At 36.1% G+C, this 26,870-nt stretch overlaps 1 protein-coding gene across 1 annotated transcript; it reads left to right on the plus strand.

The window, feature by feature from the left end:
• The first annotated feature begins 1,963 nt into the window (after positions 1–1,963).
• LOC150090166 (uncharacterized) lies at positions 1,964–19,400 on the plus strand. Its single transcript, XM_090390185.1, has 4 exons — positions 1,964–2,141; positions 6,554–6,636; positions 14,246–14,390; positions 18,543–19,400. Exons 2-4 carry the CDS (start codon positions 6,590–6,592, stop codon positions 19,398–19,400), a joined length of 1,050 nt encoding a protein of 349 aa, XP_090246311.1. The 5' UTR covers positions 1,964–2,141; positions 6,554–6,589.
• Positions 19,401–26,870: the final 7,470 nt, after the last annotated feature.

Raw genomic sequence — 26,870 nt, forward strand, 5'->3', positions numbered from 1 at the left:
TTATGTCACGCCGTACAACTGAGCGTCGTGGTGCAATTAGTAAAAATGTTGAAAATAGTTCTATGTGTGATTTGAAAAATTGTACAGCATTTAGTTTAGCTCCCGACGAGTTTACAGACGTAACAACTCGCGGTATCGATGTTAGAAATGCGCTTGATGAAGTAATGAACAGGTTTGAATTGCTTCGTGATAAACTTGTAAGTGTTGCGAATGACGGAGCGCCTGCAATGATAGAGAAAAACCAAGGTCTCATTGGTCTTTTAAACAACGATCCTATTTTCCACGTTTCTTACCTCTTCACTGCATAATTCACCGCGAGCATTTCATAGCGAAGTACTTCAAATACGAAAATGTGTGGAAGATTGTTTTGCAGATTGTGAATTTAATTAGAACAAATGCCAAAACACATCGTCAATTTAAGAACTTTTTAGAAGAGTTGCGAGTGAATGACGAAACAGATGAATTGCCCAGTGATTTATCCCTATGGTGTGTTGTAAGATGGCTGTCAATTTACAATGTTTTGAGCCGTTTTGTGGAACTCCTAAATCCTATCATAACATTTACAAAAGAGAAAGGAAAAAAATACCCAAAATTAGAAAATGAAACTTGGCTTTTCTGACTTAATGTTCCTTACAAACATTATAGAACATTTGCAAACACTTAATTTGGCTTTACAAGGAAAGGAAAAAAATATTATTCATTTGTCACAAACTGTATTTAGTTTTGAAGCTAAACTTCGGCTTTTTGTGTACGATCTTAAGAACAAAATATTTAATCATTTTCCACGAGTAAAAGCAAATATAATTAATATCAAAGAAGAAAAGTTAGACGAATACAAATAAAAATTGGAAGAATTGCAAGCAGATTTCAAAAGATTTGAAAAGTTTGAAATCTACATTTGCATATTTTGTGAACCCATTTATTTGTGATATTATTGAAGATGGATTTCCAATTTCTGAAATAATACTCGTTGAAAAAGCGGCTGGGGAATTGGAGTTATTAGAGATGAAAGAGGATCAGGCATTGCAAATGCAGCACAAATCTACTTCTATAATTGAATTTTGGAAACTCGTGCCAGAATCAAAATATCCACATTTAAAGAAAGCTGCTTGCCGTCTAATTTCAATTTTTGGTACAACGTATTGCTGTGAATCTTTGTACTCCACAATGAAGTTCGTGAAGTCGAAATATCGTTCACAGTTGACCAATCATCATCTCACTGAATTGCTACGAACGGATTTAACAAATTTTACGCCAAATTTCAAAGATTTGAACAAAGGTCTTCGTTAAATGTTATACTTTTTATTAATGCATTTTTATTATATTTTATTTTTATTATTAAAATTTTGAAATAATTATTTTGTATTTTCTTTCTCTTCATTATATTTTCTTATATATGTATACTTTACATAGCACTTAAGACTTGTGTAGAATATGTAATCATATTAATTAAATTAAATTAAATTTGAATTTGTGTATTTAATACTATGTAACTATGGTGTGGCTCTTTATAATATATGAAAAACCGGAATGCGGCTGTCATTGACATCATGCGTGCCCACCCCTGGTCTATGACATACCCTGTCTATAAGCGCCGAAATTAAAAAATGAAATCGGTAACTACTATACAGAAAAAATTTTTCTTAATTACCGTAATAATTTCTAACGAAAACCTGCTGTCACCATCCGCGAATAACAGGTTTTTGTCACAAGGAGTCAGTCGGAGCAATCACAGTTTTGGTCCAGAGCTGTTGCTCTAGGAATGTTTGGATTTTTGGACGCTGTACTGTAGGATAACCGTGATGAGTTTATGACGTCATAATGACTTCTGTTTATTTGCTTCTTTGAATTACTATATAACATGCGCACTGAAAGGGACTGAAGACTAAATGCGGAGAGTGATTCTGCCCGGGTATAATCTTACCACAGTGAATCTTACAAAAGCTTACTAGCACGTGAAGTGACAGACTTCATCAAGAGAAGTGTATAATGAACATCCGTTTTCGTTGATGCTAATTTATCTAAGTCGTTTGACATATTATTTTATTTAAATTTGAAATATTCTATATGGGAGCGTAATCTCAGAATCGTCATACCACTGTAAGCTGTCATTTTTATATTGCCCCTTAATGAGGCAATAGGTGAGCATATATTACATATTTTATTATTAATTTGCGCATATCGATTGTTTTCAATTTAGGCAATGGCAGTTTTAACAGTGTTTCGCTGATTGTAACAGAATAAGAAACAAAATAACAGAATAACAAAAAAAAAAAAGGATAAATAAAGAATAAAAATAAATAAATTAAAAAAAGGTGGGACGTGAACTTACCATCCAGACCACCCCCCTTTGATCCTTCATACCCCGCCGCTGAGCCTGCCCTGGGGTATGGTAGTTTTTCCAGTGATAGTTCAGTTATTGCAGTATTCATACCCCCTTCCCCCGGTTTCTGAACTGGTTCTTGTGAGAGTAGGAAGCTAGTGATATTTGATGTTGATGCGGAAGCGTAAAAAAAAAAAATATATATATATATATGTATTAGAATTATGTCTGAAGACAATTAGATTTAAATATTAAATTTTTAATATTTAACATATTTAGCCCTCTTTTCTGACCACAAGTGTGAAAAATCCATGTTCTATATTTTTAATTAATTTTGGAAATTAAAATTCTCTTTAGACCTGTCAGTGAGTGAATGCAAATTTAAAAGCTGTGCACTTCAGTGGATGCTGCAATTAGATATCAGTCTGATAATAACAGGAGTAGTTGCTGCATGAAAGATGAAATGTGCATCATCAGCAGTGTTATTACAGACTTGGTCTTAGGATTAGCATTAGTAGTGGCATATAATGCAAGAACTCAAACTTATACAGCATCAGAAAAAAAAAAAAACACTTCCCACTCACCTATCCATTTGCTCCAAAAGTTTGTCCAGTTCTTCCTTGGATTTATTTAAGCTATCAACTTCCACAACAACAGATGGAAGTTTGTCCCAGTCAATCACTTACTGGCTAAAGGCAAATTTCTACACATCTATTCTACAATGCCATCAGCACTGAGTTTGCTCAATCCATTATAAGCCTTAAACACCTCAATCAGATCACCTTGCAGGTGCCTAGTCTCCAGACACTGCAATTTGCAGAACTGAAGTCATTCTTGGTAAGGGCACCCCTTTGTTTGTTTCACCAATCTCATTGCCCTTCTCTCATTGCCCTACTGGCTCCAGTAGCTCTACATCCTTCCTAAAATGAGGCCTCCAGATCCTTACACAGTACTCAAAATGTGGCTTGACCGTGGCCTTATGCAATGGAATGATCACCTCCCTATCCCTGCTAGCAAAATTCCTGTATATCATTGACAAAACCCCATATAGTACCACACAGCTGGTATGTTAATCTAGGATTAGTGCTACCCATATGCAGTACTTTGCATTTGTCAATGTTAAACCTCAATTGCCATTTCTCAGCCCAACTGCTTAACTTTTCTAGACTTGTTTTTTTTATAGCATTATTACTGCTGTTAACCACCCTGCCAACTTTTGTATCATCTTCAAACTTAGACATTAAGCCTGATATGCCTTCATCAGTATCATTAATAAATACAGAAAATAACAATGGGCCCAGCCAAAACCTGTGGGACTCCAGTGATAACATTAGTCCACAATGATCAGTGTTCATTGAACACAACTCTTTTTTTCCCACTCAACCATCCCTTTATCCATAGCAGTAACTTTATCTTAATACATAAGGGCGATTCTAAGAGTGAAGTGGGAAATTACTGACCGGTCAGTGTAACTTCAGTAGTAGGGAAAATCATGTAGGCAATGATCAAGGGTGGAATTCAGGATCATTTAGATAGAAGTGGAATTCTGACGGATAGTTAGCATGGTTTTGAAAAAGGAAAATCATGTTTCATAAGTCTGGTTAGCAGTTTTGACAGGATCACTCGTGAACTGGATTTACAGAATAATTTTGACATTGTTTATATGGGTTTCAGCAAAGCATTTGACTCAGTCCCACATGAGCAGTTACTTTATAAGCTGGAGCAGGTTGGAATCACAGGGAAAATCCTTAGATGGATAGTAGCATAGCTTCAGGGCAGGAGGCAGAGGGTTGCGATAAATGGTTATTGCTAAGATTGGGTTAATGTAAGAAGTGGGGTTCCCCAAAGGATCAGCATTAGAACCACTATTGTTTGTGATTTTCACAAATGACATCGATTAAGGGATAAAGGGTATGATGTCTAAATTTGCAGATGATGTAAAGATTGGTAGAGTAGTTAATGATCATTCTCAAGCAGAGCTTCTTCAGAGTGACCTAGATAGACTTCAGGGATGGTCAAAAAAATGGCAGCTATGCTTTAATCCAGCAAAGTGTGAGGTATTACACCTGAGGAACAGTAACTCCAAAATAACTTATACACTTGATGGAGTTGAACTAAAGCCAGTAGTGGAGGAAAGGACTTTGGTGTTACGATACAGTCATACATGAAGTTCTCTGAGCATTGTAGACAGGTTGCAAGGAAGGCCCGTGGTGTCCTATCGATGATTTATCGAACATTTGCTAGTAGAGATAAGGACGTCATAATCCCATTATATAAGGCTATTGTTAGACCACACCTGGAGTACTGTATTCAAGTATGGAGGCTGCACCTAAAAAAAGACACTGAGCTTCTTGAAAGGGTCCAAAGATGGGTAACTTGCTTGGTGAGATCAGCAAAAGGGTGTCCATATGAGGAGACTTCGAATATGTGGGTTGCAGAGCTTGGAAAATAGGCACCGTAAAGGAGACTTGATTGAGGTGTTTAAGGCTCTGAGAGGCATAAGTAAAATGAATGAGGATGAAATTTTCATGGTTATAAATTATTCTAGAATTAGGGCCATAAATTCAAGTTATGTGTGGGGGGGGAGATGTTTAGACTGGATTGCAGGAAGTTTTATTTATACAGAAAATTATAAATTACTGGAATATGTTGCCTTCATGGGTGGTAGAGGCCGACAGTTTGAGGAAATTCAAAGGTCAGCTGGATTAGTTTCCTATGGGAGGAGAGAAACGCATAGATTGTCTGTTTCCTTTTATTTTATTAATTATTTATTTTTTAATTTTCTTCTTATTATTATTATTTCTTTTGGCTGGTGCAGCATAAGCTATAGTTTTCCTTGCACCATGTAGTCATTGCTAATACTAATACAAATACTAAAACCTGTGGGACTCCACTGATAACATTAGTCCACAATGAGCAGTGTCCATTGATCACAACTCCTTTTTTTCCACTCAACCATCCCTTTATCCATAACAGTAACTTTCCCTTAATGCCACACTGCTTCAATATGTACAGCAGTCTTTTATGTGTAACTGTATCAAAAACTTTCTTGAAATCCAAGTGTATGGTATCAGGATTAGTTTTTGCATCCAGATCCTTTGTTACTGCATCGTAGTATCCAGTCAAGTTGGTCAGATAAGTTTGCCCCTTGACAAACCCATGCTGTGACTTAAGTATAACTGCACTCCTGTCTAGATGGTCCTGCAGTACTTCATTAACCAGTGACTCCATTCTTTTCCCTGGAACAGGAGTTAACCTAACTGGTCTCTAATAACTCATGTCACTCTTTGATTCCACCTTTGTGAACTGAGGATACATTCACACATCTCTTATTCATAGAGACTTACCCTAAATCCAAGGATACTTTCATAATTATGCACCCCAGGTGCCTTTCTTTCATTTAACTTCAGGAATTTCTCTTCCACTTTACTCTCAGTTATGACAAAATCAGTTAGCACCCTGCGAAATACTTATTCAGCTTGTCAGCACCTGAGCAGGATTATCAACAGTTGAACATTGATATCAAATGCAGCACTGTGGTTCATCCCCTTCTTTCTAGTGTTTGCATAAGAAAAGAATTCTTTGCATCCTTTTTCAAAGATTTTTGATAATCTGCCTTAAATTGCCTAACATCCTTTGTGACTTGATTGCAGACTAGTGTCATTAGTCCACCTGACATCTATTTAGGTCTAAGCCTCAAATGCTATTTCTTAGTTTCCAAGCTCTTTCCACTACTTTTCAAGCTCTCATAAACTCCCATCACAACACTCAGTTGGCACCTCATTTCTTCACACACTCTCTCTACTGAGTACACACAAAGACAATATAAACAGAGCCAACCAAAAGCTTAAGAAATGTAAATGTATATCAGGCAGCCAGCTGTATGCTAGAGGTGGCTGCTGTGGGTATTCATTTAAAGGTGGATGCAGAGAGTATTCATCTGATCAATACCCTCCACATTCTTTTGTAGGGAAAGAGCAGTGGCAATGATGTCTTGGTCACATGTTAAAACTACCTGAGGTTGCTCCTACATGTAAACTAAGTGAAATTTTGATCTAAAAGAAATTGTGTTTAAAGGTTGCAGTAAAGGGTAAACAATATTAACTATATTTTTTAACAAATTTTACCATTTAAAAAAATATATAAGCAATTTTTTATATAATCAGAACAGGGTTTGCTTATCAAGGTATTTTGTTTTTAATATTCGGTTAATAATGTATTCTTTCCAAGTTTTTCAGATAGATGTGAATGGAAAAATAATTTGAAATGGAGGATACAGAACCAAATGGAAAACCAGAGTCAGGCAGCAATCTGTAAGTGTTAGAACTTTTAATGAATATATTTTTATTGATCTTAATTAAAAAAAAAAAAAAAAAAACATTCTTGTATTGCATTATGATAATTTTCACTATTATTATTAGTAATAGTAGTAGTAGTAGTGGAAAATGATGTAAGGAAACAAGCTTATAATATGTTTAATTCTTCTTTAAATTTATTTAAACTACCCACTTCCACAACAGATGTTATTCCAAACAATCAATTAATCTCTGGCTGAAAGCAAATTTTAACACATATATCGTGCAGCCATCCTTTTTCGATTTGAGTTTATGTCCCCTTGTGTGCATCAGATTTTGAACAGGCTAAGAGTAAAAAACTTGCTTCTTATTTAAATGTTAATCGAGCATTCTGGTCTCTTGCCAAATCTATTGGCTGCAACTTTTGCCCATCTGTACTCCCACCTCTGTTAAAATGTGATGGTTCTGTTGCTACCTCAGCTAAATATAAAGCTGACCCTGCTAATTTTCTACTTTTCTTCTAACTCTTGTATTGATGATATTGGTAAACCACTTTCTGCCTTCTGATACACTCCATTCAGTGCCTCCCATGGTCTTCCATTAAAAGGATTTCAGAAGAATTTTGAACAGTCTTGATGCCAAGAAAGTGCCAGGTCCTGATGATATATCTCCACTTGTTCTCAAAACCTGTATTCCTGAGCTTACTCCTGTTCTGTGTTACCCTTTTACACTTTCCTGTCCCACTGGTGTTTTTCCCTTTGCTTGGAAATTTCCTCATATGCAGCCAGTTCCAAAAATAGGGTGACAAATCCCTCCCATCCAGTTATCATCCCTTCTACTCTTTCTAAAGTAATGGAGAAATCAATCAACCATCAACTGTTAAGCTATCTCAAAATCTTCCATCTGATCAACAATCACCAGAATGGATTCTGTCAGTGATCCATTGGTGATATTCTTGCTTATGTTACCCATCTATTGACAAGTTCAGTTGAAAAGTTTGGCAAAACTCAAGCAGTTTCTCTAGACATTTCAAAGGCTTTTAATCATGTTTGACATAAAGGTCTTCCAAATAAGCTTCCACCTTACGATAACTTTTTTTTTTAAATAGGTATCCACTTTTTTCTCTGATCACTCACTGTGGGTGATGGTAGACAGCTCTTTTTTGTCTTCTGACTTCTACACTAATACTCATGTTCCCCACGATTCAATTCTTTCTCCTCCTTTTTTCTCTCTTGTATATTAATGACCTTCCATTGACTGGATGTTTGTTTATTTGGTTTTTAGGAGCATTAGCAACTAAGGCCATATTGCTCAGAGATATGCGGTGGTCATTCCCTGACCTTTCCACATCCTCCATATTTGGTGGTGACGGGCTCGTTGACTGGAAATCCCATCCATAGTTTTGCTGATAATAGCACATTGCATTCTACCTTCCAGTCTGAGAAACCTTTCTCTGCAAAAACAGATTCAGTTTCTCAAATATCCACTACCAATTCCTTAAATGCTGATCTTTGGATAATTCTCCAATGGGGTAAAACTCAGTCCTGTCTTATATCTCTCAAAAAGGATTCTTCTTTTATTTTTTTATTATTATTAGTCATATGGTTCAAGGAAGCCTGAGGCTTATGCTGCACCAGCCAAAAAAAATTCCCAAGTTACCCTACCCTGAGAGAGAGAGAGAGAGAGAGAGAGAGAGAGAGAGAGAGAGAGAGAGAGAGAGTTAGTAGAAGAAGAAGGGAATCACCAAGCAAGCAAGAGAGAGAAGAATGATGATATCCAGCTCAGGACCCTGGGTTTGCCAAGCCCATACTCACTAGATGTGAGCCCCTAGGGTCTTCTTCTTCTGCTCCTGTGCTAATGTTTGATGACAGAAATTTCTAGACAAGATCATATATCTCTATTAGAGATTATCCTGGCTTCTAATCTCTCTTAGCATAAGCACATTACAAATATTGCTCCCTCTGCATCTAAAAAATTGGTTTTTCTCTTTTGCTCTTGGCATTACTTTTCTTCTAAACAGCTGCTCACTCTGTACAAACCTCAAATGTGCCTTACCATGGAATATTGTTCCCACATCTGGGGCAGTGATGTCAACAATTATTTTCTTTCTCTTCTCAGTCTTCAACCCATGCATGGTAATAAGTACTATACAAGATCTGAATACCTCATAGGTTCTAATACCTTTCATGTTTGGGGTTTTTGTAAAAAAATAAATAAATAAAATTGTCTGATAAAGAACATCATCATTAAGTTTACTCAATCGATTTAAAGCCTTAAACACTTCAGTCAGGTCTCCTTGCAAAACTTAAACCCAGGGGCTCACATCTGGTGAATATGGGCTTGGCACCCCCAGGGTCCTGAGCTGGATATCATCATTCTTCTCTTTCTTGGTGATTTCTTTCTACTTCTCTCTCTCTCTCTCTCTCTCTCTCTCTCTCTCTCTCTCTCTCTCTCACACACACACACACACACACACACACACACACACACACACACACACACACACACACACACACACACAGGTAACTCAGAAATTTTTTTTGGCTGGTGCAGCATAAGCCTCAGGCTTCCTTGCACCATATGGCTAATAATAAATAATAATAATAAATGCCTAGTTTCCAAGTGCTGCAATTTGCAGAACCAAAATCTTTTATGGTAAGAGTACCTCTTTGTGTTTTTGGCTAAACTGGTTGCTTGTCTCTCTGAACCTGATCTAAGAAATCCACATCTTTCTTAAAATGTGGCTTCTGGGCTTGTATGCGATAGTCAAAATGTGGCCTAACCATTTCCTTGTACAATGGAATGATCACCTCCTTGTCCCTGATGGAAAAGTTCCTGTATATCATTGACAGAACCCCATCAGCTCTTCTAGCGACCTGTCTACACTCTCAGAGAACTGTACATTAGACTATACAATTGCCCTTAGGTCTCTTTCATTCTGAACCACCTTGACTGTTCATGATATATTCAGTAGATAAAGTAAAAGTAAATGGGGGGATGGACATTTTGTATGAGTTAATGAAATTTTTGGATATGGCATACACTTAGTAAGAATATACCCAGCTCCCTGGCATACACCTACTTGGACTCCCTCAAGAGTAGAGGTAGCGAGATTATACACTAGCTGATCTTGATGCCTCCTAAAAAATTACCAATACATTCGGTCTGGTGGACTATTTAGTGGCTAGCCTACAAAAACCATTTTAGAGCTATATACTCAAAAACGTAGGAATACTGGGTCTTACCATGATGCTCTTCATAACCAGAAAAGACATCACATCATACCACCTAACTGGTGTATGTTATTCCTGGATTACTTTTGCCCCTATGCAGTACTTTGCATTTATCAATGTTAAATCTCAACTGCCACTTCTCAGCCATTCTGCCTAATTTTTCTAGTTCTTGCTGCAGCAGTAGCATGACTTGATTCTTGTCATTAACTTCCCCGCCAATCTTTGTATGATCTGAAAATTTTGATATTAAGCGTGATATGCCTTCATCAGTATCATTTATAAATATTGAAAACAACAATGGTCCCAGCACTGAACCTTGGAGGACTCCACTAATAACATTAGTCTGAGATAAACAGTGCCCATTTAATGAAAGATTCATTTTAGATATTTCTTATTATTGAATGATAAATATGGAAAGTGATACTCTCTAAGGATAGAGTTATATGAATTAAGCATTTGTTTAAAGTTATTTATAAAGCTCTCCCACATGATATAGCTATTGTCAGTGCTTTTTTTGTAAAAGATTAGGTGCCAGTGCTCATTCTTTGCTATCAGGAAAAATTGAAAAGGATATGAAAAGTACTCTAAAAATTTTTTTTTCTTGATATTGTTACTTTAGTAGTAATGTTTTTAGAATAAGAACAACAAATTAAGTATATTAACAGTTTATTAAGCATAAATTTATTATTCAAGTATATAAAAAAATAAGTAAAATGTGAGTAAAATAAGTAAAAAATAATAACATAATTAAAAATAATTTCATAATAAAGTTTTTGTAGAATATTCCAAATTTTTTTTAAGTTCTCATCCGACACCCTATGCCAGGGATCGGCAACCTTTTTTGAATGAAGAGCCATTTTTGATTTAATTAAAAAAAAAAAAAAAAATAGAGAGAATCCAAAGAGCCGTACCTCAGCTCAAGCTGGGGGGGGGGGAGTTTTTTAAGAATGGGAGTAGAGTGGGAAGGTGTTTATTAAAAAAAATATATTTTTTGAAATATTATTTATTAACTGAAAAAACGTAACAAACATCCAATTAGGTACAAATTAATGTGACTTTTGCTGATGAACTTCTTGAGCGAGTCTCTCAACATCATGCGAGTATGTCGTAATTAAACATGCTCGCATTGTTCAGATGACGGTTTCTCGATTTATTTTTAATATAGTTCATGTTCAAAAATATTTGCTAGCAGAAATACGTCAAACCAAAAACTGAGAGAAGTCCAAACGAAAATATTTTCAAATTTATATATGGGTCCGGTAAGCTACTCCACTCATCGAATACAATTTGGTCTGCATTTTAGACTCATCTATCGCCCTCCATTTGTGTAGCATTGCAAAGGCATCCTTTTGCCTCTCCAAATCCTCAATTTCAGTTTTAAGGCATTTTTAGTCTTGCACCCCACATCTCCTTGATTTTTAAGTCCTCTAAATCCATTTTAAATTATGCTTTATGTGAGTTATAAAGTTAAAGAACTGCAGTTACGCGTTAAAAGAGCTGCATGTGGCTCACGAGCCGCAGGTTGCCGACCCCTGTCCTATGCCGACTTCTTTTCTGTGTGTTGGTTACTGAATGACATTTCCAAAGCAGCCATGAATCGACATATTTTTCTGGATCGAAGCAGGTCAGCGGTGGGCTTACAATTTTAAGAAACAGTAATGAAGAAACTGTTTTTGTCATCAACGAAGCGCTGGTTGGGCTGGCGATCAGATTCATTTGTGAAAATCCTCATTCACATTCACTCGATGAAATTGGTATTGTACTCAGAGTGTTCATCAAATTCTTAAATTCTTCCGAAACCTTTTTATCAATTAGGTATCCCTGAAATCCATGAATTGCATCTCTTTCATTTAACTGTAACCTAACTGACAATTTTCTAACTTCGTTTTTACCAAATGCCAACAATTCATGTTTAGAAGGATTAATACCTTCATTGTCCTCATTTCTCTCATCATCAGTATTATCACTAGTCCTTAAATTTGAATTTTTTCTTTTCTTTTTTTTGAAACTGTCCAAAATGTCGGTGTCATTCGGATATTCAGGTACTGTGACCATGTAAACAGAGATAGGGAAAATTTACGGAAAAATGTGGATAATGCACTTTTGCAAAACAACAGATGATTATTTGTCGGGGTAAAAGAAAATTACTCCCTCCTAATTCTTGAATGGGGCGCTTACAGTTGATTCACAGAGGTGTCCAACCTATGGCCTGTGAGGAAAGTGAACTAAAACAGCATTTTACATTTTGTTAATTATCAAAAAAATTCTCATTAAATGTTTTGTTCAGTAAATGTAATTATGTATTGTACTTAATAAAATTTTCGAATATTTTCAATTTTCTTTCAGAAGCAACAAGGTATGGAAAATGTAACACACTAAAGAAATCTAACTTTGAATTTTTTTCAATATCGCCCCTGTACCGGAAAAGGTTGGACACCACTGATCGTAGTAGACTGTAGTAGAAGGTGGGCCAGAGCCCATTGGGAATACACCTTGATCTACTCACTCTTGACTAGTGCAACTCCTCCGTATGCAGGACAGGTGGTTGGATAGATTTTACCAGGTACCACTAAGTTGTAGAATGCTTTAGCTCTCTTAATTCGTGCAGTAGCACTAATTGCCTAAATGGCCTGAAGGCCAGAAATGCGAACAGTGGGTACCGAGTTAATTCTCTCCTATCCGTTCGCTATATGAAAATTTTCTTCACTCAACGGAAACTATTTTAAATGTAATTTCCAAGGGGAGTTCAAAATAATTTGCTATAAAAAGACTTCGTTAAACAGAGGTCCGACTGAGTAATTTAGAATTATAAAAATAGTTATACAGTTTTATATAGAAAATACCTTAACAATAGACAGTAAAAAATGCAAATTTAGTTAAATAATTTTAAGCTTATTTGAATAGTAGATAAACATGTGAAAAAAATTTATGGAATATTACAAATTTCAAAGTGCATTACATCCAAATGTCACACGTCACTGTTAATAAAGGTGCCGGTACACCATACCGTTGCGTACTGTCTCAAAAAAAGCACTGGCTATTGTTAATGGTTTTTAACAGTCATAAACTACAAATTTTTGAATAATTCATTTGAAATATTCATTATTATTTTTGAATAAGAAACATGAAACATTGGAAGCGTTAATCACTCAGGATAGAGAGTCACTTCACAATGTGCAAAATTTGCAAGAAATTTAGGGAAGTTGAAATGGAAGTGAATAATAGCATCTAATATATGCATAGTGTTAAAATATTTTTCACACTACTTATACATATAATAAGCAGAACTATCTGTGCATGGTTAGTGGTTTTTTAATGGAAAATGAAAGAGTCTAATAGTTTTGTATTTATACTTTATGCCTGTTATGTTTTTTTTTTTATTTTCAGCAGAATAATTTTTTTTTCTGAAAAACACAGCATTGGCCGTGTTTTTGCACCTTGCACTGTAGCATTTCTTTTATAGCATCATCTTTAAGCAATTTTTTTGAAAGGGGCAATGAAAATTTGTTTTTTTAAGTTTTACATCTAAGCTGGGGAACACTTCCTTCTTTAACCAGATTAGCATTGCCACTGCATTCCTGCAGTGGCAATGGAAAGTTGCAGTGGAAAGTTTACACCTGTCAGGTGTAAACTTTCTAATTTCTGGAGGAAGTTAATGGGTTTTTAATTCTGCTTGGAGTATACTAGTATTTCATCTTTTCTTAATGGATTGCAATGTACAATGGCATAATTGTCTTAATGGCACATAAGGCAATTATGGCATAATGGTACATAAGGGAGCATCAATTTTAATTGAAAAAGGATGACATCAGGGTAGATTGGTGAAGATTTTCAGCCAGAGAATAATTGATCGCAACATTGATTCGATCAATTATTCTCTGGCTGAAAGCAAATTTTTCAAAACAATAAATGATTATTGGATCAAATTTTCATCTGGTGTTTTGGAAGTAGATTGTTTGAATAAATCAATGGAAGGATTAGATAAATCATTAGAGGGTGTTATACAGATGATATGGTAATTTTTTTTTTTTTTTTTTTGCTAATTCTATTTAAGTTTATAACACTTGCTACTACTAATACTCCCTCCTAGCATGCCCAGCACAATTCCAGACACTTTCAATTTTAGGCCCTGACTTATGGTTTTTTCTGCAAATCTGAAATAAATTCTTCTGGGGCCTATGCTAATACCATTAGTACCAATATGTACATCAATATCACCTTTTGTGCCCTTAAAAGATAACTGTTCAACAGCTTTTGCCCCTGGCAGACATACACTTATCCTATTGTGTATGGATACAGCAGATCTCTTTACTAGAATGGATTAAAAGACTACAGCAGCATTTCTTTTAATTATATAAAAAACTAATGTTTGCATATTGTTATATATTATTTAGATACCCTTGTTTGATATGTGGAAAGGTTCTTTCTAAACGTAGCGTATTGGAAAGTCATTACTTTCGTCATAGGGGTGAAAAGCCATTTAAGTGCACTGTTTGTGATAAAGCTTATTCTTCAAAAGTTACTTTGAAACGACATTTGGTAAGTAACTGTGGATTGCATTATTATATAATTTCGTAATTAAGAATGAATATACAAATATTTTCAGATTGCTTCTACATGAACTGAAGAATTTATATTTGTATTATAAACTGAATAAAAAAAATCATCTTAAAAATATGTATAAAATAAAATTCAAAAACAATCTGGTGATTACAATAAGATTCAAAAACAATAAAAATCAAAAACAAAATAGTCTTCAGGGCAGTAACAACATGATTGGTAGGATGTGGCAATTAGCAAACAGTGGAGGAATGGACAAGTGCTATACACTTTGATATCAAATCAGGTATTGTGAGAATTATATAAATAAATAAATACTTTAGGAAAGTTACATGTACAAACTAAATAATGTTAGTGTTGTTAAGACCTCTCCTTGGAGATCTTCTTCAGGGAGAGTATAACAGCTATACTCTATGTAACATTTGAATTATTAATATTCTGTTTGTATATACAAGGTCAAATATTTATTCAGTACAACATATTTAAATGTAATAAATAGCAAGGTCTATATTTATATACTAATATGTGCCCTTTGCCAATCATATTTATTAGAAGACTAATAAATATATTTTAGGTATTGTCTATTTGTAATCAATCTCCTTGAGATTGATTACAAAAAGACAGCTGACATTAGTGCCCTTTAGGCACTAATGTCATTTGACTCTGTGTATATTTGACAATGCAGTAGCTTTATCACTGATATTTTCAATTAATTTTATGAGTTACTTTTCATTTATTGAAAAACAAAATCATTGACTATTAAATAACGGCAGGAAATTATCAAATGTTTTTTTAATCCTAAGTACTATTTTTGAGTGAGACAATTAAAGTTCAGAATTATTCATGTTTTGTTTTTTATTTATTTTTTACCATTTTTTAAAGGTATGAAAAATAAGAAATATATTTGATGTTCCTTAAACAAGCAGGAGGCATTTCGAGTATGTATTAGTATTAATATTAGACATATAGTGCAAGGAAGCCACAAGCATTTGCTGCACTATCCAGAAAAAAATTTTTAAAAATAAACAATATATTAGAAAAAACTTCATATGTATTTGCTTTCATATACTTATATGTTCAGATGAAAAAAAATTTTTTTTTTATGAAAACCCCAAACAAGAAAGGTATTAAGACTTATATACTTTAGTACCATGCACGGGGTGGAGGTTGAGAATATAACACTGCAGTGAAACAAAACCTATTTAACTGTATTGAATACAACATGCAACTTGTATGAATACATAAATGATATACTCTACAGCTTAAACAGATGAAATTAGCAAACTCTAATGTTTTTGTCTACCCGTAGTTTTATCTGTTAGAGTTATTTGAAAAATTGGCTCCTTATATTCTATTATAATGAGATCCAGTGGACTGAAAAATGTTTGTCAAATCCATTACTTGTTGTAACTGTTATAACAGTTTTCTAAAGTTTCAAAAATAATGAAGAAAAATAAGCATTGCACAGCAGTATTAGGCAAGGGTATTTGCAAGGGCTAATGCTGTGTATGTCTCCCTCGTTCCCTCAGCTGTCAGTCAAATTATGCTCCTGTGAACATGCAATCCAAGGGTCAGGACCCCATATTTAGGAGTACAAATGAAAAAGAATTTAAATTTTATTCCATTATACAGGATATCCCCTTGTGTTATTGTAAAATGGGGAGTGAGTAACAACTACTGGCTGTTTTAACACATAACCCATATACAGGTAGCCCTTGATTTACACCGGAGTTAGGTTCCTGGGGGGAAAAGGCACAAATGGAATCGGCGCTAATGGAACCCTTTATATAATGGAGTCAATCAGAAATCACAGGGTTAGGTTCCGGGCACCAAAAATATTTATTTTATTAGCATTCCTCATAGTTGTAGTAATATTCGATGGAGGCATATTCATAACCCTACACACACTCACATTAGGGCAACTTTCACCAGATTCCTTCGAATATTCAATGAACTTCTTTTACCAGACATGGCATCTCTTTATTCTATTAAATTAAAACTTTATAATGCTACTGGCAAAAACTGCACATGGATATCACTATTATTATTATTTAATTTATTAATAGCACAATTAATAAAAAATGTTAGCATAATAAATTTTCAACACATGTAAATAGCATAAACAGCAACCAACTGAATGCTTCACCACATGGACCTTTACCACCCGCATCCACGAGTGGCTACTTCGAGGGCGGGAATCTTTCTCATCTCTAATAAGGATGCACTAATTGCTGATTGGCTCAGATTGTCCTAAATCACTTGAACAGTGCATGATACATAGCACAGTATGATGTTGATAAATTTTGTATCTATTTATTTTTTCAATTTATAAAAAAATTGAAAAAATAAATAGATAAATAAATAAAAATAAAAATGGCATTGTGGTTACTGATCGGCGCTATTGCAAATCATCGCAAATCAGACCAGTTCAAAAAGAGGGCTACCTGTATATATATAGAGCAATGAAGTTCCGAGAGTGGTGCCGTTGCGGTCGTGTTCGATGAGTTTGAAAATAAACAAGTGGCATGTTGTAGTTCAAACATACAGGGATTGTCCAGTAGGTTGACAGATTGCAATTGACAACCAGTTTTGTTAGTAGTAGTGTTAATGTTCCATATCACAATTTTCCAATGGAATAAATAAATAAATTTTCTGTTTATACTCCCAGACGACCAAACGGTCAGAGGAATTCACAAGATAGAGAGAATACATGAAACAGCACTGTATTTAGTGGTCACGGGCTTGAACCCCGGTCATTCAAGGCACGTGTACTTATATGCACCCGTGTGCCTGCCACTCGGCTAATGAACAAATATCAAGTATTGCTTTAAACTGGAAAAATCTGCAATGGAAACGTATGATATGTTAAAAGCTGTTTATGGTGATGAAATGTTAAGTCTACCAGTGTATTTGAATGGAATAAGCAATTCAAAAATGGATACGAGGATGTTCATGATGACCCAAGAAGTGGATATGTGTCTCAACAGGAGGAACTTTAATTGGCTTTCTTCACATGACCAAGTTAGTCAGTCTGACATGAGAGTTGCATGGTTTTCCAGTAGGCACAGATTCATGACATTTTCAGGTGATCTTTCACAATATCACACAGCTTCACTGCATCCTTGCATATGTCAATACATCACTAACTCATTTCATTATATCCCTGCCAGTATCATCATGGATAGATAAATGCATTACTCTGAATTTTAAATCTTTATCCTACACCTTGTGACCGAAACTCAAACTTTGCAATTGTGTGTATCTGATATCTTAAGTGTATGGCTAACATAATAATATTTCAGAATTTCAACTCTTTTTTTTTTTTTTTTTTTTTTTTCAACTCTTTTTAACAAGAGGCGCCTCCGTAGCCAGGTGGGAAGGAGCAGTAGTGCGTAGCACATGCTTCTTGATTAGACCGGGGTTCGAGCCCGTCACCACCAAATACGGAGGATGCGGAAAGGTCAGGGAATGACCACCGCATATCCCAGAGCAATATGGCCTTAGTTGCTAATGCTCCTAAAAAAACCAAATAACAATAACTTTTTAACAAGTTCTTTGGACAAAACACTTTCCAACAAGTGTTTAGTTGAGTCCCTAAAATTCTTTTATAATCACACTGTACTTTTTTGTGTCTTTTTACCTAGTTGTAATTAATTGCCTATTATGCTGATTTATGTGTTATGTTCACTTTTTATACTGGTATTGGACTTTTTTTTTTCTTTCTTTTTTTTCATTTCAGTGGAAATTGCTTTGCTAAAAGAAAAACAGAATGAAGAATTTTGTTTAGCATTTCTTAGGTATTTTACCATATCTCAGGCACTACACTGCAAACTTCAAATACTTAACCGTCACATAGTAACTCTAGGGAAATCACAATAAAATAATTCATTTATGACAGGTATTTACTCTGATTTCAGGGTAAACACCTGATATAAAAAGACTTCAAACAAATCAGTTAAATGCAGTCAATAATAAAAAAAAATAAAGAAGAAGAGTAAAGCTTTCAGTTGTTATAAGGGAATATTAACTACCCAGAATTTTAATTGAAATGAATTTTAAGTTATTACACACTGTTTAATATTGCTTTATTAAAATTAATCCATGTCTTATGTAATTTTATTTCTTTGCTAGCTAATGCATGGTAAAGATAATCCATATAAATGTTCTGTTTGTGGAAAACAACTTGGAAGTGATAGTTCTGTCAGAAATCATGTATTTCGAATTCATAGTCAACCAGAGCGAAAGTTTTTTTGCGAGTTGTGTGATAAAAGTTTTATTACAAAGCATAATCTTGAAGCACATATGTTGTCTCATACAACTGGGAAAGAGTTTATTTGTGAATGTTGTGGGAATGCATTCAGGACAAAGGGGAATTTAAAAGTACATATGGAAATCCACAGTGATGTCAAACCATATAAATGTGTTATTTGTAATGAAAGATTTCAAACCAAAGATGCATATCGTAAACATCCTGTAATCCACATGAATGAAAAACCACATGTGTGCAACGTGTGTGGAAAGTGCTATAAAAGAAAAAAGTCATTGAGGTCACATATGGATATTCATAGTGAAGTTAGGCGTTTCAGATGTGATTTATGTAAGAAGACTTTCCGAGCAGAAAGTACCTTCAGAGCTCATCAGGATTTTCATAAAGGATTAAAACGACACAAATGTAAGTACTGTGGTAAGGCCTTCCTTTTTAATTGTAATATGTGGAAACATATTAAAAGACATATTGGTAAACGTGAACAGATTTGTGAAATATGTGGTAAAGGCTTCATTCAGAAGCAAGAATTAAAAGTGCATATGAAGTCTCATTTACGTAGCCAAATGCAAACTGAGAAATTGGTCTTGCAAACAGTGGAGAAAGTAATTTCAGAAGTTTCTTCCAGGTATGTATTAGGCCCAGGATTACCTCATTCTTTAAATTTGGTTAATTCATATCCTGAAAAAAATGAAGGCAAAAATGAAGCAAAGTTTACAGAATAAAATATTTAAAAAAAAAAAAAACGTATTGAAATAAATAATTTTTAAAAAGATTTCCAGACAGAAATCTTTTTTAGTTACATTTATTGATTGAATAAATGCTTGATGCACAAGTTCAGTTGACAGTGAGTCTCTTCCCCCTTCCAAATATGTTTTTACAACTTCATGCAGTTTGCTAACAAAATAAATAATACATTATGTTCCATTTGAATGGTGGGTTTCATTCTTAATTTTATAGTTTACCATCCAGAAATTGAGTGAATTCTTTGAATTGGGAGAGTAATCTCCCAATTCACAAACCTCATGCATTTCTGAAGGGAATTTCACCAAGTTAAAAGTTTATAAATCAGGAGCAATTTTTTCATTGATATTATGGTCGGATGATTGAAAGACATAAATTTTGCTCCCAGATATGCAGATAATGAGACAACAACCATTAAATAAATGTTTGATGGTTATTTTCTCTTTCTGAAATAAAAATTATTCAAATTTTTATTTCAGAGACAGAAAGAGGTTTATGTTACCAGTGGCCAGTGACTTCAGTCTAACTAGGTCCACTGATGAAATCTGCCCTAGAATTTATAGAAATCCTTTAGGATTTCATACAATCACTATAAATTTCAATATCCACATGCATTTCTCAGATTTTGAAACCAGTAGCTGAGAGATTACATTCAACATGCGTGCATTAATAAATTAGATCCTGCATTCCACACTTGGAATGGTGACCATAATTGAATCAGCATATGATGCTCCTCACCAGAGATGAATTTCCCAATCACATATTATATAAAGAGGCATTTTTAATAAATACTACTTGAAACAATATTAATAGAAACAAAGATATAAACATTTTTAATAACTCTGTTCACAGTTTTAAACAGAGTTCTGTCCCAAGTAAAGAAGAAACCATTTTAGCCTATATCTCCCCAGGCCATACCTCATAGAAGATCCCAGAGACAAGAAATTTGAATACAATATACATGTATTAATTTATTTAATCCTTCTATATCCGTAACAGATACTCCTTGAATCAATAGCTCCTCCAGGTAAAATTTTGAACCTAATATCAGACTAATTTGTACACTTGACATGTTTCTCACATAGGTGGCAATGAATAGATTGGTTTTTATTTAGTTTTAAAAGCAATAACACATATTAGTAGCACATAATACTCTTTAATATGCATAGCAAGTTAGAATTATGCATAAAAGCTCTAACTAGCTATATTTTGTAACTAGAATGAACAATTTGAATTAAAAGTTAACTGCAAAGTTAAAATAGATAATTAGCTAATTAGCATTTTAATAAGTTTTATTATGTTGCGGTTAACTGAGTGCCCATTGAGTGTGGAAAATAATCAGCTAACATTTGAAGAAAGGTAGCATTCTGAAACAGTAATGGAAGTATAAAAATGTTAACAAGGTTCAGCCGGAATGAAAATGTCAGTGTGGGACAAAGGTGCCAATGCATCTAACAATAACCTGCTCTGTGATAAGTTTGAAGAACACAGAATTATTCACAACTTGAAGGAAAGTTGTGGGAGGATAAGAACATCAAGAAATGCTGAAAACATAAAAGCCATTTGAAGTGTACATGACCAGACTTCAGAGCCTACCAGTAAATCTCAGTTTTAGTTGCATATGCACCAACATAAACCGCCACAGATGAAGGTTTGGATGTTTATTATGAAAATCTCTAAGCAACTCTTGACCTGGTCCCAAAAAGGGATGTTTTGATACTCATAGGTGATTTCAATGCAAAAGTAGGCAAGACAGTTGCTTCTAGTCCGGAATGTGGAAAGTTTGGTGTTGGCACTAGAAATTAACAGGAAGAAAGATTAATTGAATATTTTGTCATCTTGAACAGTCTTGTTATAGGTAATACCTGCTTTCAGCAACACCCAAGAAGACTCTACACATGGAAAATCTCCTGATCATAAAACAAGGAATCAAACTGATTACATCCTCATTCAGCAAAGATGCCATTCCAGTGTTATCACAGCAAAGACACTTCCTGGTGCAGATTGTGGCAGTGATCATCAGCTACTTCACATCATTCTCAAGCTGAAGCTGAAAAAGATTGTGAATACGGTTCCCCTAGATGATTGGATGTAGAAAATATTCCCAATGATTATATAGCCGACCAGGCTAGCCGGGTGGGTAAAGTGCCTGCCTGGCAACCCAAAGGTCGCAGGTTCGATTCCCGCCTCAGGCTTGGATCAAAGTACTGCAAAAACCTTGGGAGGTGCATTATGGCCACAGAAGCCTATGCGCCAACAACTACCAAAAAAAAAAAAAAAAAAAAACAACGATTATATAATTAAAACAAACAATCATTTTCATGCTCTTTTAGAACTAGATGAAGAAATGCTGCCTGAAGAAATGTGAGAAAATACAAAATGCATTATTAAGGATTCAGCAAATGGATACTTTAGAGAAAGGAAAAAGATTAGGAAGCCATGGATTACAGAAGCCACTTTTAAACTTACTGAACAGAGAAAAACTGCAAATGGCCGGGGTGTACATGGAAATGAAGGGTATCAGAAACTGAGCAAAGTCATCAGCTGCTTTTTAAGCCAGGACAAATGGGATCAATTGAAAGTGTAAAGAAATTAATACCACAACAAACAAAACAACACTAAGAGGATGTATGATGTCATTAAGTCCTTAAGACAAAAGTTCCATCCAAAACTTAATGTAATTAAGGACTCCAAGGACACAATTTTAACAGAGAACACAATTAAAGGTCTGGTATGTTCATGTCAGACGGCATCTGGGATTTCTCCCATCTCCACTCAATTAAAGGACGAAAGAATACTGTGAGCAGCTCTTCATAGTACCTGATGACACTAACAATCTGCCACCCCATTTCCAAGAGTATGATCATGAGCCAGTTCAATTGAAGGAAGAAGTTGAAAAAAGCCATCAGAGAACTGACATGTGGCAAGTCACCTGGAATTGATGAAATCCCAGCAGAATTGATTAAAGCTACAAGTGTTAAGGGTGCCAAGTTTTTTCATAAAATGATTGTAAAGATTTGGGAAATGGAACAGTGGCCATCAGATTGGAAATGATCAATTTTCAAATCAAAGGCCCATAAAAAAGAATTTTTATGGGCCTTTTTCACAATGTGGCCGATCTCAAGCGAGGATAGCATGGTTTTTCTTCCTGGAAACTAAGGTTTTTCATCCAGGAAACAGAAAATCGACCCCAGAATGAACACAATTTACCGACAATATACAATGAGCAATATGGCTTTGGTCGCTGATGCTCCCAAAACCCTACTACCATACTGCTTTAATTTATACAGCAGTCTTTTATGTGTAATGGTATCAAAAGCTTTCCTAAAATCCAAGTATTTGATATCAAAATTATTGTTTTCATCCAGTTCCTTTGTTATTGTATCACAGGATCCAATTAGATATGAAAGATTATAATGCATCGACATGTGTTATCGTCAACATGTGTGACTGCCAGGGCCGTAATTATAAACAGGCATATGAGGCTCTCATCTCGGACTTCACCACAGTGTGTGTGGGGGGGGCATTGTGTGGCCTCTGTAATCTCAAATTTTTAAATTTGAGATTACAGAGGCCTAATTCTCTAATTGGGTGTAACCATAGAACACAGTTTGACTACTGCCTATTATCCTCGTTGGGAATATGCCTTAATCTTTTCCACTGGCTATGAACACAAGAAAGCGGTTGACCAGCACGACTTCTCAGTACAGTATGTAGAAGTCGGTTGTAAATGTGTTATGGACACAGTAAATTGTGGAATGTCCCTTTAGTTTTAAATCAATTTTGTTCTTAATTGTGCAATCTACAGCAGCAGCTCTATTGCCTAAAGGCTAGAGATACAAACAATGCACGACACAGAGATTAGTTCAGTACTTTTTCTTTGTTTTGCAGTCTTACAACGTTTGTGTTTAAACTGATCGGTAAAAATTGTTTTTCTTCTGATTATATTTATATATGCAATTTTTTTTTTTTTTTTTACTCGGGTACCTTTAAAGGGGATATGCAAGAGCTTAGCGCCTTGAACCTTGAGAAGTGTAAGTACGGTCCTGGTGGCTGCAGTATAATTTCGTTCCAAACTAGATCAGTTTCGCACATCCGCTGCCGCTTCCAGTTTTCCTTACAACATTTGTCCACCATAACCCCTGGGGCTCACATCTGGTGAGTATGGGCTTGGCACACACAGGGCTCTGAGTGCTGGATATCATCTTTCTCTTATATATTATTTCTCCATGATTGGGGATTCCACCTCGTGATGGGTATTGCTACCAAGTACACACAGGGTGGTTTTTTTCCTCATGTTACTGTTGGTCGAGGAACTCTGACAATCCTACATGTGTTCAGGATTGCAACTTTCTGTAGTTTCTTGTAGGTGTTCGATGGGAGACCTATTGCTGCTAGGCTGTTATGTAGGGTCTTTGGCACCATACCTGTGGTTGATACGATGATCAGAATGGTCGTTACTTGTTGCATATGCCACATCTCTTTGATCTCCTGTCTTAGGTTTGTGTACATCCTGTTTTTTCCCCCATGGGTTTTCGGCAGGTTGCCAGTGTTGGGTACCGCTATGTCAATCAGATAGGTAGCCTTTTCCTTCTTGTCCACAAGGGTTATGTCTGGTCTGTTATGTGGGATTGCCTATCCATTATTATGTCATGATCCTAGTATAGCTTGTGGGTTGGGGTCTCTAGTACTGCCTTGAGTTTGTACTTGTAGTACAGCACACTTTCTTTGGTCAACTGGTATTTCCTCGCTAGCTTCTGATGTATTATCCTGGCTACCTGGTTGTGTCTAGGGTGTACTCTGGTTGATGCACCTTGCACCTCGCGGTGATGTGTTGGAGCGTTTCTGAGGCCAGGTGGCATCGTCAACATGTGTCATCTGACATTCCGGGCTCCTTTGCGATGTATTTTCTATAGTTTCTGGTGTTGATTACCTGGTTTTGGATGGCCAGCATGAATCCTTCAGTCTCAGGGAAGAGCGTCCTGCTTGTGAACCATGCATTGGAAGCAATGGTGTCGATGTGATCTTGATGGAGTTCATTGTAGTTTCTGCCATGGAGTGTCTTTTCTGCATATCTTTCTAGCTTCGTTTGTACCTCCTTGGGGAGACTCCTCACTTAGGCTCAGTGGGAGTATACCGTTTGTCTATCTTATGGCCTGGTGGAATGCTGCTGTGTGTTTCCGGAAGTAATCCTTCAGGTTAACTATCACTGTTTTCTGTTGCTCAATGAGGCCTATCAGGCCCCTTCCTCCTTCCCGGGCAATTGTCAGTCTCTCATGGCAGCTCTCGGGTGGTGCTGGCGGCTCTTAGTCATCATTGTCCTTGTCTTTCTCATGATATCTTCCAGCTCGGTGTTAGTCCAATCTATGACCCGAAGGAGTATGTTAGCACTGGGATTGCATAGGTGTTTATGGCTTTAACTATGTTCCCTCCGTTCAGCTTTGCTTTCATCAGGCTTCTGAGTCTCTGATGGTATTTTTTGGCCAAGCAGGCTTTAATTTCCTTGTGCTGTAACTACTGAGCCTGCATCATCCCCAAGTATTTGTAGGCCTCTACCATGGCTTTGATCTCTATCACTCTGCAGCTGGTAGTTTCTGTTGACTAATTTTCCCTGATGCAATCCGTGGTTCTTGCATTTGTCTAGACCAAATTCCATCCAAATATCATTGCTGAATTCGTCGGTGATCTCGAGTAGTTCTTGAAGGTGGTTCTCGGTTCCCGCACAGAGCTTGTTGTCATCTATATACATCAGGTGGGTGAGGGTGTGCATAGGAGGGAGTATATGATGAGAGCCCTGTCGATCAATTCGGCCCTGGAAAGATTGTGCAAGGCTCAAGGGGTAGAATTTTTTTCAGCCTGGTCTGTACTTGTTAACAGGAGAGACTGCTTATACAGGGATGGGATACACTTAAATAGAAAGGGTGCAAGAATGTTTGCTGATGCTATCGAAGCAGTGTTAGGTGGGTCGGAAAACTGCTAGATTGGGGGGATACAAGGACTAGTAGATTAACAGTAGCCACTGGCAGAGGTGAAAGTGATTCTTGCACTGCTTCTATTGGAACGAGCAGCAGCCTGGAAAATAAGATGCAGGATATTTCAGAGACTGCTGGGAATCATTGGGGTACAAGTAAACACATGGGTTGTGTTAGGGTAGCTAAGAAAAAGAACAGGTGCATGTATACTTGCGTGTACAAAAATGCTAGGAGTTTAGTAAATAAATTTGATGAATTTGAGGTATTGCTCAAAACATCAAAGGCAGATATTGTTGGGATTTCAGAGATGTGGTGTCACACAGATATAAGGGAATGTAGAACTGGAATTTGGGGAGTACAATGTCTACAGAAAGGATAGACAGGATAGGAAGGGAGGAGGGGTTATGCTATTAGTTAAGAAATACATAAAATCAAAGGAAGTGACGCCAGTCGACATCGCTGGACAGTGCAGTGCAGTGTCGAGTCAGTTTGGTGTGACATAAGCATTGGGAGATCAAAATTGAGAGTAGGAGTGTGCTATAAGCCTAATGACTCTGATGAGTATAAAAAGAAACTGTACAGGGAAATAGTGTGCCATTAAATCAGAGAGTCTTATAATGGGGGATTTTAATTTCCAAGATATTGACTGGAATTTGGGGGCTTGCTCACACACTAGCAAGGCTTTTGTGGATTTATTGGATGATTGTTTTCTACATCAGCATACTCCCTCTAGTTGCCTGCTGTGCTTCATAGCTGGCTAATAGAGGCGGTGAACATCTACGAAATCAATCCGATAGTGACAAACCTCCTAGGAGAAACGATGGCGAAATGGAGTGCCACCATTAATGTCGAAAACATCAACCAGGCCAATCCGTATCAGGAGAGGAACCTTTCAGGGAGATGCCCTGAGCCCATTGTGGTTCTGTCTGGCACTCAACCCGCTATCTATCATTCTCAACAGTAAAAAGTGCAGATAGAACCTCAAAAGAAGGAATGAAGAACCTGTTCACCCTCACCCACCTGATGTACATGGATGACATCAAGCTCTATGCGGGAACGGAGAAGCACCTCAGCAACTACTCTGGATTCCCGAGAATTCAGCAATGATATTAGGATGGAATTTGGTCTAGACAAATGCACCAGGGAAAATTAGTCAACCGAAACTACCAGCTGCAGACTGGTAAAGAGATCGAAGCAATGGCAGAGCGAGGGGCCTACAAATACTTGAGGATAATGCAGGCTTAACAGTTACAGCACAAGAAAATTAAGGCCTGCCTGACCGAAAAATAACATCACAGACTCAGAAGCCTGCTGAAATCAAAGCTGAACGGAGGGAACACAGTTGAAGCCATAAACACCTATGCAGTCCCGGTGCTAACATACGCCGTCTGGGTCATAAATTGGACTAACACCGAGCTGGAGGATATCATGAGAAAGACAAGGACAATGATGACCAAGAATCACCAACACCACCCGAAA

This window comes from Mastigoproctus giganteus, chromosome 2, assembly GCF_048544385.1.
Source record: "Mastigoproctus giganteus isolate SK-2022 chromosome 2, ASM4854438v1, whole genome shotgun sequence".
Taxonomy (NCBI): domain Eukaryota; kingdom Metazoa; phylum Arthropoda; class Arachnida; order Uropygi; family Thelyphonidae; genus Mastigoproctus; species Mastigoproctus giganteus.